The sequence below is a fragment of the Phascolarctos cinereus genome, unplaced genomic scaffold (genome assembly GCF_003287225.1).
Source record: "Phascolarctos cinereus isolate Bilbo 61053 unplaced genomic scaffold, phaCin_HiC Scaffold_5;HRSCAF=322, whole genome shotgun sequence".
NCBI lineage: Eukaryota > Metazoa > Chordata > Mammalia > Diprotodontia > Phascolarctidae > Phascolarctos > Phascolarctos cinereus.
In genome coordinates, this window is record NW_027555958.1 from 252,197,949 (window position 1) to 252,211,277 (window position 13,329).

General features: G+C 37.9%; 1 protein-coding gene across 1 annotated transcript in view; it reads left to right on the forward strand.

Moving 5' to 3' along the window:
* Positions 1-13,329, forward strand: part of PELP1 (proline, glutamate and leucine rich protein 1) — a 32,223-nt gene that overhangs the window by 4,182 nt on the left and 14,712 nt on the right. Inside the window, 2 exon segments of the mRNA XM_020966444.2 lie at positions 643-792; positions 938-1,009. Coding sequence (XP_020822103.2) covers positions 643-792; positions 938-1,009 — 222 coding nt within the window.

Below are 13,329 nucleotides of genomic sequence, written 5' to 3' on the forward strand. Positions count from 1 at the left end.
GCAAGGAAAACCCTAATGAGATCGTGAAGCGTCCAACATGACTGAACAACAGCAACAAAAGCACTTTTCAAACTTTATGTCACTAGGAGATTGAAGACTCAGACTTCAGTCTGGGAGATACTGCTGGGCATTTTCAGAAGGGAATAATTTGCTAGAAAGAGTTGAGATGTGGTTGGGGAAGGGGAAACTAGGCAGCCTGCAACTTCTCCAACCCAGATGCGGCCAGAAAGTGCCCTGTCAGGGTTGGGAAAAGATATGAAAGTTGATGAACATTTTATTCTTCTCTACTATTCCATGTATACTTTTGTCTCTCCCCACCTCCCTTTTCAGTCTCTCTCTTTTTTTTTTTTTAATATGTTGTCTTCTCCCTTTGGAACGTAAGCCTCTTAAGGTCAGAGACTGACTGTCCTAACAGTCTTTCTGTTTGTATTTGTATTGCTGTCACTTGGCAAGTATTTGATGAAATGGTAGTTGACTGACTAGACACCTCTAAATCTAGAGTTTTTCTTACTGTGCTCTGTTGCCTCCTCTGATCAACCCTGGTGTTCTTCCTGAAACCTCTTGTGCTGTCCTTTTCCTTTAGGAAGTAAGAACATGGGTTTTCTCTGGCCTCATCTCTCTTTCTCCCCTCTTCCTTTTCAGTCCCAGGACCCAGCCCCTACTATGGAGTTGGCTGTAGTCATTCTGAGAGATCTTCTCCGATACTCAGCCCAGCTCCCTGAGCTTTCCCGAGACATCTCTACAAACCACTTGCCTGGCCTGCTGACATCCTTGCTGGGCCTCAAGCCTGAGGTAAGGTATATGTCCTTGGGAAAGGTGAAATGGGGGAGGACGAATGCAGATGAAGGCTTAAAGGGTACTGAGGCTCAGGTGGGGATTTGAAAGAACTAGGGTGTGTGAGAGGCTCTTGCTCACTTTCCTTCTTATTTCCTCATAGTGTGAGCTGTCAGCATTGGAGGGAATGAAGGCCTGCATGACCTACTTCCCCCGGGCCTGTGGCTCCCTCAGAGTAAGTGACTGTGGCCACTTTGCCACCACCCCAGTCAGTTATGCTAGCTCTGTGATTCTACCCTCTCATGCTGTAAATTTCATAAGTAATCCACTGATTCCCCAAAGATGTTGTACATGAGAATTTCAGCACCCCTTTCCAGACCTCCCTTCTCTTGACCAGAACTTCAGTTTCAGTTGATCTTTAAAGTGGTGTTTGTTACCAATGGCTGCAATTACCCTCTTCTGCAAAACTTGCCAGTAGCTCTTATCTCTCTATACCAAACCCATTGACACTTAGCCAAGGCACCATGATAAGCTTTGGGAATACAATGACAAAATGAACAATCCCTCTCTCGTTTAGCTTACATCTCCTTGCTGAAGGAGGTGGAGAGATGCAACATGTAACCAAATTATTATTTAAAGATAGAGAAAGCACTAACCACTATGTAGATCCGGGAAAACTTCATATCAGAGGAGGCCAGTGAGCTGAACCTTGAAGAAAACCAGGAATTCTGAGTCAGAAGTGAGAAAGAAGTATATTTTAGGAATGGAGGACAGTCTATATAGAAGCAAGGAGTCTGGAAAAAGATTATTTGATTCAGAATGAGTGAATGAAAAAGTCATTTATTAAGTCCTTAATAGGTACAAGGCACTGTAAACAGCAAGTAGGCCAGTCTAAATGGAACCTAGACTATGTGAGGGAGAATAACATGAGTAAGTCTGGAAAGACAGGCTAGAGCCAGACCATGAAGGGTTTTAAGTGCCAAAATAAAGAATTTGTATTTTATCCTGGAGGCAACAGAGAGTTAACTTGAGGTCCTTGAGGATGGGGATGTCAGATGTGCATTAGGAAGATTATTTATTTTGGTAGCTCTATGGAAGATGGTTTAGAGAGGACAGAGGCTGAAAGGATGACCAATTAGGAGGTTGATACAATAGTCAAAGTGGATGGTAGAGATGTTATGGAGATAGACTTAACCAGATTTAGTATAATTTTATTTATTTTTAATAGTATTTTCTTTTCTTTTTTAAAAAATAGTTTTATTTTCCCCCAGTTACATGTAAAAACAGTTTTTCACATTTGTTTATAAAATTTTGAGTTCCAAATTCTCTCCTTTTCTCTCGCCCCACTCCCTCTCAATGAGAAGGCACGAAGTTCAATATAGGTTATATATGTGTAGTCATGCAAAACATTTCCATAATAGCCATGTTATAAAAGAAAACATAGACCAAAAAACTCCTCAAGAATAATAAAGTAAAAAAAAATATGCTTCAGTCTGTATTCAGATACCATCAGTTCTTTCTCTGGAGATGGATAGCATTTTTTGTAATAAGTCATTATTAATCAGTTCCAGATCATTGTATTGTTGAGAATAACCAAGTTGGTCATAGTTTATCATTGTACAGTGTTACTGTTACTGTGTACAATGTTTTCCTGGTTCTGCTTACTTCACTAGGCATCAGTTCATGTAAATCTTTCCAGGTGTTTCTGAAATCTGCCTGCTCATCATCATACTAGTATTCCATTACATTCATACACTACAGCTTGTTCAGCCATTCCCCAATTGATGGGCATCCTCTCAATTTCCAGTTCTTTGCCACTATGAAAAGAGCTGCTATAAATATTATTATATATGTAGGTCCTTTTCCCTTTTTTTATGATCTCTTTGGGATACAGACCTAGTAGTGGTATTGCTGGGTCAAAAAATCAAATCACTATTTGATTGCCCTTTGGGCATAGTTACATATTGCTCTCCAGAATGGTTGAATCAGTTCACAATTCACTCTTATAAATTAATTGGATTTAGGGATTGAGAGTCAGAGGCTAGTTGAAGAATGATGCTGAGGTTGGGATCCTGAGTGACTAGAATCATGATGGTGCTCTCAGCTCTAATTAGCCAGGGAAGTTAGGCTAGTAGGGTAGGTTTGAGGGAAAAAAACTGAGTTCTGTTTTGTACATGTTGAGAGTGAGATAGATAACTATCTATGGGACATCCAGTTGGGAGATCCAGTCTGTCCCATAGACAATTAATGGTGAGGGATTGTAGCATAGGAGAGAGATTAGAGTTAGATATGTAGATCTGGAATCATTTGCATAGAGATCCATACATTAACATAACTTATTAGGTGCTACGTACTTTGTCAGAGACTGGGATATAAAGACAAGAATAAAATAGTCCCTGGCTTTAAGGAGCTTACGTTATGTTGGTGGGAAACAATAAACACATATACTAATGTAGAAAATATAAGGCAATTAGAGAAACAAGGCAGTAGCAGCTGGGGGTGTTGAGAAAAGTATTATGAGAGAGCTTGAGCTAAACTTTGAAGGAAAATAGGAATTTAAGAGGTGATGAAGAGGGAATGCTTTCCAGGTGTGAGGCAACAGCCAGTCACAGAGACAGGAAATAGAATGTTTCTGAAGGACAACAAAAAAAGGTCAATTTTTCTGGATTGTAGAGTAGGTGAATCAGGGTAACTTGTAATAATCCAAAAACAAGGTGAGCTGGAGCCAGGCTAGGAATATTTTTAAATGCAGAATAGAGTTTGTATTTGATCCTAGAGGCAATAGGGAGCAACTGGAACAGGTTTAGGAACTGTCATTGAACTCTTGAGTGAGAGGATAGTTGATCCTTATGGGAACTGATAGATAATTAATTGAGGGTGGGTGTATAGAGAGAAGATAGTCCAGGACTCTATAGTTTGTCCTTCTTTCTCAAAGAGAACCACAGGAATGTGATGTCACGACTTGCAAGTGAATTTGATTGAAGTGAGGGAGGGCTCTGCAAAGTCACCAACCTTACTTTCTCTTCTGGAGCCATCTGGGCCCAGAGGCACGATGCACATCAGGACGACTGGAGATGGCCCCCCGATGCAGTGGGAGACCTTGGCCTTTTTAAGCTATGGTCTTTCCCAGTTCTCAGTTTGACTAAGGCAACTCTCATTCAGTAACTTACGACTAGATAAAAAATAAGGCAGAAAATGGCCTCTTTTACCTAATTTAAAAAAAAATCTGGGAGGGGAAGACCCTCAGGGTTTCTGGGCCAAAACAGAAACAGTTGCTATTTACACTCACTGTGAGCCATCAGAGCCCAAACAGTAACCAGGTAAGGCTTGGGCTGGGACCTGTTGTTTGCCAATGACAGCCATAGTGCCAGAGTGATTTAAGGAATGGATGAGTAGTCAGGAGACCCAAGTTATATAGCCTGGGTTACAGTATTAAAGCACTAAGACAGTGGTGTCAAACTGAAATAGAAACAAATCCCTGTGACCAGCAAATTAATAAAATTAGTATTAACTATTAACACATTTATTAATTAGAAATAATTTTGTCTATTTTATTTAATAATTGCAATAATATGATAAATAGTAATTATATATAATTTGTTATGTAGTTGCTGTTGTTTTTAACAATTTGAGGTTTTATATTGCCTTTTATTTATTTTGTGAAACATTTCGTATTTACATTTTAACTTGGATCTGTTCAAAGTGAAGAGTATTGGTGTCAATTTGACACCTCACTTGATCTTAGCCAAATCATTTAACCCCTTAGGCTTCAGATTCCTCATCTATAATATGAAAAGATAGACTTTATTTATTTGGGCAATTGGGGTTAAGTGACTTGCCCAGGGTCACACTGCTAGTAAGTGTCAATTGTTTGGTCTGAGACTGGCTTTGAACTCAGGTCCTCCTGACTTCAGGGCCAGTGCTCTTTCTACTGTGCCACCTAGCTGCCCCCGTTTGTTTGTTTTTTAAGAATGAGAAAGTCTTGTGTATGTTTGTAGATAGAAGGGAAGGAGCTGGTAGAAAGAGAGGTTGAAGGGTAGCAAGGAGGGAGTGGCAAATGGGGAGGGTGAAGGATCAGGTGTACAAATAGAGCAATTGTCCTTTTTATGGAGACCAATTGATCCACGATTTCAGTGATGTAGGTGAGAATATGGCTTAATGTTCAGAGATTTTTAAGTGCCAAGTGAGAAGAAACAGTAGCACATAAGGAGGAGTGGTTTTTGTTTTCTGATAAAATTTGAGTTTAGGGCCTCTTCTGACAGGGAGGAGGAAGAGGTAGCATAGGAGCCTTGGTCCTAAAAAGGTTTTAGAATAGCCACTGTATAGAATGGCACAGAAATTCAAGAATAAAAGTATTACCTTGTAGGAGTGAAGACAAGTTGAGTTTAGATGAAAAATTTATGGTAATCCCAGTCAAGAAGGTCGTGTGATTTTCTTTAATATTGTTGAGAAGCACACGTACATGAAAGGAACAGTCGAGTGGTGGTGGTGGTAGGAGAGGAAAGGAGAGAGCATAATTGAACTTATTAACTATTGGATCAAGATTTTTTAAGGGAGTAAACAGGCTAGAAGGAGTAATAGAGTGCCTGGAGGTTGGTATAAGAACAAATCAAAGTTTTAGGAAAAATGGGAAGAGATGTGCTGAGATGGGAAGTTGTACTGAGATTGAGGAATTCAGAGTTCTGGATCATAAAGGAGGAGTGATTATGGGTGATGGTGAGGATTATAGTGAATGTCATGGGAATTAAGCAGGTTGATGAATGTACTCGATCAGCAAATCAAATAAGCAAGCATTTCTTTTTCTTTTTAGTAGTCAATTTATTTTTAGTTTGCAACATTCACTTCCATAAGATTTTTAGTTTTGGATTTTCTCCCTCACCCTCTCCTCCTCCCTTTCCAAGATGGCATGCAATCTGATTTAGGTTCTACTTAATACATTCTACTTCCATAATGAACATATTTTCACATTAGTCACGATGTAAAGAAAAATTCAGACTCATGGGAGGAATCACAAGAAAGAAGAAACAAGACAAAACAACAAAAGAAAAGTAGAGCGAGTAGTCTACTTCCATCTGCACTCAGACTCCAAAGTTCTTTCTCTGGATGTGGACAGCATTTTCCATCATGAGGCTTTTGGTGTTGTCTTAGAGAGCTGAGCTAAGTCTGAGAAGAGCTGAGTCTGTCAAGGTCAGTCATCGAACAGCGTGGCTGTTACTGTATACAACAATCTCCTGGTTCTGCTCACTTCACTCAGCATCAGCTCATACAAGTCTTTCCAGGTTTTTCTGAAGTCTGCCTGCTCATCCTTTCTTATAGCACAGTAGTATTCCATTACATTCATATCCCACAACTTGTTCAGCCATTCCCCAGTTGATGGGCATCCTCTCAATTTCCAATTCTTTGCCACCACAAAAAGAGCTGCTATTTTTTGTACATGTGGGTCCTTTTCCCATTTGTATGATCTCTTTGGGATATAGCCCTAGAAGTGCTATTGCTGGGTCAAAGGGTATGCACAATTTTATAGCCCTTTGGGCATAGTTCCAAATTGCTCTCCAGAGTAGTTGGATAATTTCACAACTCTACCAACAATGCATTAGTGTTCCAATTTTCCCACATCTTCTCCAACATTTATCATTGTCCTGTTTTGTCATGTTAGCCAGTCTGATAGGTGTGATGTGGTACCTCCCCATAGAGTTGTTTTGATTTTCATTTCTCTAATCAATAGTGATTTAGAGCATTTTTTCATATGGTTATAGATGGCTTTAATTTCTTCCTCTGAAAACTGCCTGTTCATATCCTTTGACCATTTATCAATTGGGGAATGACTTAAGCAAGCATTTCTTAAGTGCCTACTGTGTGCTAAGTGTTGGTAATACAAAGAAAGTCTGTTCTTAAGGAGCTCGCAGTCTAATGGGGAGACAGTTCAAACAACTATGGGCAAACTAGATTTGTGCAGGAAAAATTGGAGGCACAGAGGGAAAGCATTTATGGGCATTAAGGGAGATCAGAAGAGGTTTCTTGCAGAAGGTGGGGTTTTAGCTGGGACTGCAAAGAAGCCAGGAGGCATAGATGAGAAGAGAGAGCATTCCAGGCAGGAGGGAGAACCAGTGAAAATGCATGCAAAACTGAGGTTTACATCCTGCTGCAGGTACTTATTAGCCTTATGGCCTTAGGCAAAACACAGTCTCGCTGTGCCTCAGTTTCCTCTTTTGTAAAATGAGGGTTAGGTGGCTCGTAAGGTCCTTTCCAGCTCCAAATCTATAATTCTATGTATAAGAGCATGAATTTGGGTAGAGAGAGACTGAGCCAGGTGCTGAACTCCTGGAGAAAGTAGAGAGAATGACCTAGGGGCTTATCAATTCATCCAGAATCTGTATCAGTAATATGCATGTAATACAGACCCCAAGGAGATTGCTGATCAGAGGGGACAAAGGAAAGATCTAGGTTGGTAGTGGCAGGCAAGAAGGATGCCCCTTCCTCCCTGGTATAATGTATTGGACTTTGGGGCATGACAGGAGCTGGGGTACAGGGAGTTTCTAGGAGGAGTTTCTTTATGTTGGGGGGAGGCAGGGTAAGGAGGAGACAAATTGTAGTAAGTGAAGGAAGTGGGAGGAGTGTGACAGGAAACGGTCTGAGGTGAAGAGAAGTTGGAAGTCTTTAAAAAAATGTTACTGGAATCTTGTTTTTAAATCTTTCCTATTTCCCTACTTAACTATTGCTTAACCCACTTTACCACTCCCAGAGAGTGATGTTTCAAAACACAGAACCAAAAAGAAAAAGAAAAAAGAAAAAAATTCAGCACAACTCACAAACATGTAAAAAAAAAAAAGTCTCATTGCTAGTGGTCTGTCTTCCCCCACTTCTGCAGAGTAGTGGGGTAGGTGTCTTCTCATATCTTTTCTTTGAGGCTAGACATGCCCATTATAATTTTGAAGCATTCAGTTTTTATTGTTCTTTCTATTTATGTTGCTATAGTCATTTGGTAGAGTGTATCCCTGGTTCTGCTTTGCTTCACTTTGCATCAGCTCATATAAATCTTTCCATGCTTGTCTATATTTATCGTATTCAGCATTCCGTAAGAATATTCCATCATATGCATGCACCATGATTTTTTTTTTCTCAGTGACCTGCTTGGGGTATATGTATGCTTAGCAACAGAATCTCTGAGTTAAAGGGCATGAACATTTTAGTCACATTCTCATAATTCCAAATTGCTTTCTAAAATAGTTGGACTCACTTTACTCCTTTACCAACAGTGTATTATTAGCATGCTTGTCTTTGCACAATATTGACTGTTTCCATTGATTTGTGTTTCTCTTATTATTAGTGATTCAGAGCTTTTTTTCACATGGTTGTTAATAGTTTACAGCATTTTCTTTGAGAGCATGGTTCCCTCTGACCACTTCTCTAGTAGGGAATGGTTTTTACTCATGGATTTCTATTAGTTGTCTATATATCTTTGACATAAAAGTTTTATTTTATATAAATAGAGAGGGATTTGGAAGGGGATGGGATAGCAGGAATGGTAGCATTGAAAGAGGACAATCTTATTGATGCTCTATTAGAGGCAGCTAAGTGGTTCAATAGATAGAATGCTGGGCCTAGAGTTGAGAAGACCTGGGTTCAAATCCTCCCTCAGACACTTATGAACTGCGAGGCCTTGGGCACTGAACCTGTTTCCCTCAGTTTCCTCATCTGCAAAATGCAAATAGTAATAGCATATGGCTACCTAGGTTGTTGTGAGGATTAAATGAGATGTTTGTAAAGCTATATAATAGATGCAGAGGGGAAGAGATGTGATTTTGTTAGTCATGTTTGGGGGATATAGAATTATCTAATGCCCAGGCCCATAATCCTGTCTGTTTTTTCTTCTGCTTGCCACTTTCAAGCATACTTGTTTTGTGTTCTCTTCTTCTGCTCCATCCCTTTCTCCCCTTTTCCTTTCCTTCTTTGTTCTCAGTGCTCCTATAGTCTCCTTCTTTTTGAGGAAACTTTGTAGGATATTTCACTTCTCATTACTACCTTCTCTTCCTCCAAAAAGCACTTTATCCTAACCCTACTAACCCCCTCCTTCCCTATACTAATATTATTTTTTAATTTAAATTTAATTTTTTCAGTTTTCAAGCATTTATTTTTTCATTCCTACCTTCCTTATACTTCTAGTAGGGATAAAAAGAAAAAAGAAAACCCTTGTAACAAATAAGCAGACAGGCAAGACAAATGTTCATATTGGCCATGTCTAAAAGTGTGTCTTCATATTTTACATACAGAATATCACTTTCTTCTCTGTCTGGAAAGGGGTAGAAGTCTTTATCATTAGTCCACTGGAATCATGGTTGATCGTTTTTCTTAAGTCTCTCAAAATTATGTGTTAATGTTATACATCAGAAGTATCAAACTTGTGGGACTGAGAAAGTGGCTGTAAAACTCATGAGTTACATATTATTTTCCTGGTTTTGCTGACTTTACTCTGCATCAGTTCATGCAAGTTTTCCTAGGTTTCTCTGAAACTCTCTTTATTTCTTATAGCACAGTAATATTTCATTACATTCATAATTTGTTTATCCATTCCCCAGTTGATGGGTACTCCCTTAGTTTCCAGTTCTTTGATACTACAAAAATAGAAATTACAAATATTTTTGAATATAGGGCCTTTTTTCTTTCTTTGATCTCTTTTCTGTCTTCCCCCTTTCCACCACCCCACACATTGGGAGAAAAAAAAAGTTCAAATAAGTATGCATATTCAAGCAAAACTAATTCCCACATTTTTATGTCTTAAAAATCTGGGTCCCAATCCGCACATTGAATCTATCACTTTTCTCTCTCTGGAAATGGGTAGCATGTTTCATTATTGGTGCTCTTGAATCAAGATTGATCATTGACCAGAGTTCTTGAGTCTTTCACAGTTGTTTGTCTTGATAATCTTGTTGCATAAATTGTTCTTCTGGTTCTGTTCACTTCATTTTGTATCATATCATATGAGTGTGCAGGTTTCCCTGAAATGGTATCTTTCTTCATTTCTTATAGCGTAATAGAATTCTATTATATTCATACGATAGTTTGTTCAGCAATTTCCCAGTTTACAGGTGCTTATTCTTTTTGGCTCTTTGGACACAACAAAAAGAGCTTCTATAAATATTTTTGAACAAAAGAGTCCTTTTTCTTTGATCCCTTTGTGGTATAGGCCAGCATTGCTGGGTTAAAAGGTGCACACAGTTTAATAACTTTTTGGACACATTTGCTTTTAAGAATGACTGGTGGTGTTTGAGTCCAAAGTTAAAAAAAAAAAGAATGACTGGTCCACTTCACAGTGCCGATAAAAATGCATCAGTGGAACTGACTTTCTGCAGTCCTCCAGCATGTCATTTTTGCTAGTTTAATTGTTGTGAACATCAGAGTTGCTCTAATTTTATGAGTGATTTCAAATATTTTTCCCATATGATTATTGATAGCCCGGATTTTTTCCTTTGAAAACTGCCTGTTAATATCCTTGGACCATATATCTATTAGAATGGTTTTTAGTTTAGTAATACTGAATCAGTTCCTTTTGGATATGAAAATTTTATCAGAAAAACTTGCGAAGTTTTTTTTTCCCCATTTGCCTGTTTCCTTTCTGATTTTAACTATTAGATTTGTTTATGCAAACCCTTTTTAGCTTCATATTATCAAAATAGACCATTTTATCTTGTGTTAATCTTTCTGTTGCTTATATAGTCATGAAAGCTTCTACTATCCATGGATCTGAAAGGTAATTTCTTCTTTATTTCTCTAATTTGTTATCTCAATATATATGGTGTGAGGTGTTGATCTAAATCTAATTTCTTCCAGATTGCTGTCAAGTTTTTCTAAGAGTTTTTGTCAAATAGTGAGTCCTTCCCGCAATAACTGGGATCTTTGGATTTGTCAGATACTTGCACTACTGTTTGCTTCTATGTATGACATACCCAGTTGGTTCTACTGGTCATTGTCTCTTTTAACCAGTACTAAATCATTTTAAAGATTACTACTTTGGGCAGCTGGGTGGCTCAGTGGATAGAGCACTGGCCCTGGAGTCAGGAAGACCTGAGTTCAAATCCAGTCTCAGACTTTGACACGTACTAGCAGTATGACCCTGGGCAAGTCACTTAACTCCAAATGCCTTGCAGAAAAAAAGATTACTGGTTTGGAGTACAGTACAAGATCTAGTATTGATACTTCCTTTTTCCTTTCCCTTTACTTCCTTTTTTTTAAAAAATTTATTATTCTTGAGATTTTTGACTGTTTAATGTCTTTATTTTTCTAGTTTAATAAGGTGATGTGTTGTTATTTTGATTGATGTGGCACTGAATAAGTGAATTAATTTAGTTGTATTGAAATTTTTATTATATTGGCTTACCTGTGAGCAGTTGATATATATCCAATTATTTGGTTCTACCTTTATTTCCTTAAAGTGTTTTGTAGTTATACTCACATAGATCTTGTGTGTATGTTAGTAGGTAGACTCCCAAGTGTTTTATATATTCTGTAGTTATTTTAAATGGAATTTCTCTATCAAATCTGTCTGGGTTCTGTTGGTAACATGCAAAAATGGTTATAATTTACTTGGGTTTATTTTATATCCTGCAACTTTTTTGATGTTACTGTTTACTGACGTTAATTTTTTAGTTGACTGAGATTTTCTGAGTACACCATAATGTCATCTGCAAAAAAAGGGATGCTTTTGTTTCCTCTTGGTCTATTTTTAGACTAGTTTTTCTAACACTATCAAATAAATACTAGGGGTGATAATTCATATCCTTGCTTTACTCTGATCTTTTTAAAAGGGTTCTAGCTTATCCTCATTACATATGATGCTGGTTCTTCATTTTAGATACTGTTTAGGTACTGTGTACCAGATTAGGGGAATGCCAGTTTGTTTGCTTTCTAGCATTTTTAACAGAAACAGTTGTTTTCTTCTTTCAAAATCTTTTACCTATATTGATATGATTTTTTTTTGTTCTTATTAATGGGGCAATTATGTTTCTTGATTTTCCAGATTTCTAGATTTTCCAAACCTTCATTTCTGGCATAAATCAAATTTGATTTTATATGTGTGTGTGTGTGTTTGTATGTATGTATGTGTATATTACATATGCATTATATAGACAGTTCTTGGATTATGCAAATTTGACTTTATGTAAAGAATTACGAAAGAAATCTGCGTTCCCTCCCCCCCAAAAAATACTTATGTTAACTTTACTGTATGGTACTGTGCTCCTTTTCTGCTTCTGCCCCTCAGCTTGGCTCCACAGCCTCACCACCCCCAACCCCCTCCCCCCCAAAAACTTTTAAAACAAGCCTTCCAAATGAAAGCAGAATGGACATGTGGAGAGACTGCCACCACCAGAGTGGGTGCTTGGCTTGAGACCTCTAGCACTGAGAAAGGAGACCTTTGCCCTGCTCTGACTGCCTGCCCTTGTCTGCTGGTTTGTCTGTCTTCCCTCAGCTTTCTCCCCAGTGTCTCTCCCTGGTGGGGAAGCACACCTGACTCCCCTGCCCCCCGGTTGTCACTTGTCCCCTCCTATCTGTATCTCTGTCCAACCCTCACATGTCTTCTTTCTTGGCCTTCGTGTGTCCTTGAACCATGTGGTGGGCACCCTCTCTCCACAGGCCCCCTTCTAGCCTTCCTCCCTCCCTTCCCCACTTCTGCATGTCAAGTAAAAATTGCTTTTACGTAGAGGTCTGCAGAATGGTCCCCTTATGTAAAGTGAGAACTGCATGTGTGTGTATGTATATCACATATATACATATACACCTTTTTTTTGCATTAATATTTATTAGGGATATTGGTCTGTATTTTTTTTTAACTTGCCTTGGTTTAAGTGTTAAGACCATATTTGTATCATAGAAGGATGCCTTGTTTTGCTACTTTTACAGATAGTTTTTGTAATTCTAGAATTAATTGTACTTTCAGTGTTTGATAGAGTTCACTTGGGGTTTTTCTTTAGGAATTCATTGGTGGCTTATTCAGTTTCTTTTTCTGAGATTGAGTTGTTTAAATTCTCTATTTATTGTTCTTTTAGTTTAAATATTTTATATATTTTTTTGTAGATACTTGCCCATTTTCTTTGTCAGTTTTATTGGCATGTAATTATGTAAAGATTTCTAATAATATCCTTTCTTTTGTTGTGAATTTTCCCTTTTCATTTTTGATACTGATCAACTGATTTTCCTTTCTTCTTAATTAATTTAGCTAATGGTTTAATTAAAGGGGAGACAGACTCAACTCCTTTTTGTTTATCAATTCAGTGTGGATTTTAAAAAGTTTTTGTTTTCAGTTTTTTTGGTGTTTAGTTGGGATTTTTTAATTTATTGGTTTTCTGGTGTTTTCAGTTGCATGCCCAATTAATTAATTAATTTCTTTTGTCGATGAAAGTGTTTAGAGATAGAAAATTTTCCCTAAGACCTGCTTTGGCTGCATCCAAACATTTTTTTCAAATGTTTCTCATTGTTATCATCTTTAATGAAATAATCTATCTTTTTAATGATTTGTTCTGTGACCCACCAGTTTTTTAGGATCGAGTTTAGCCTCCATTT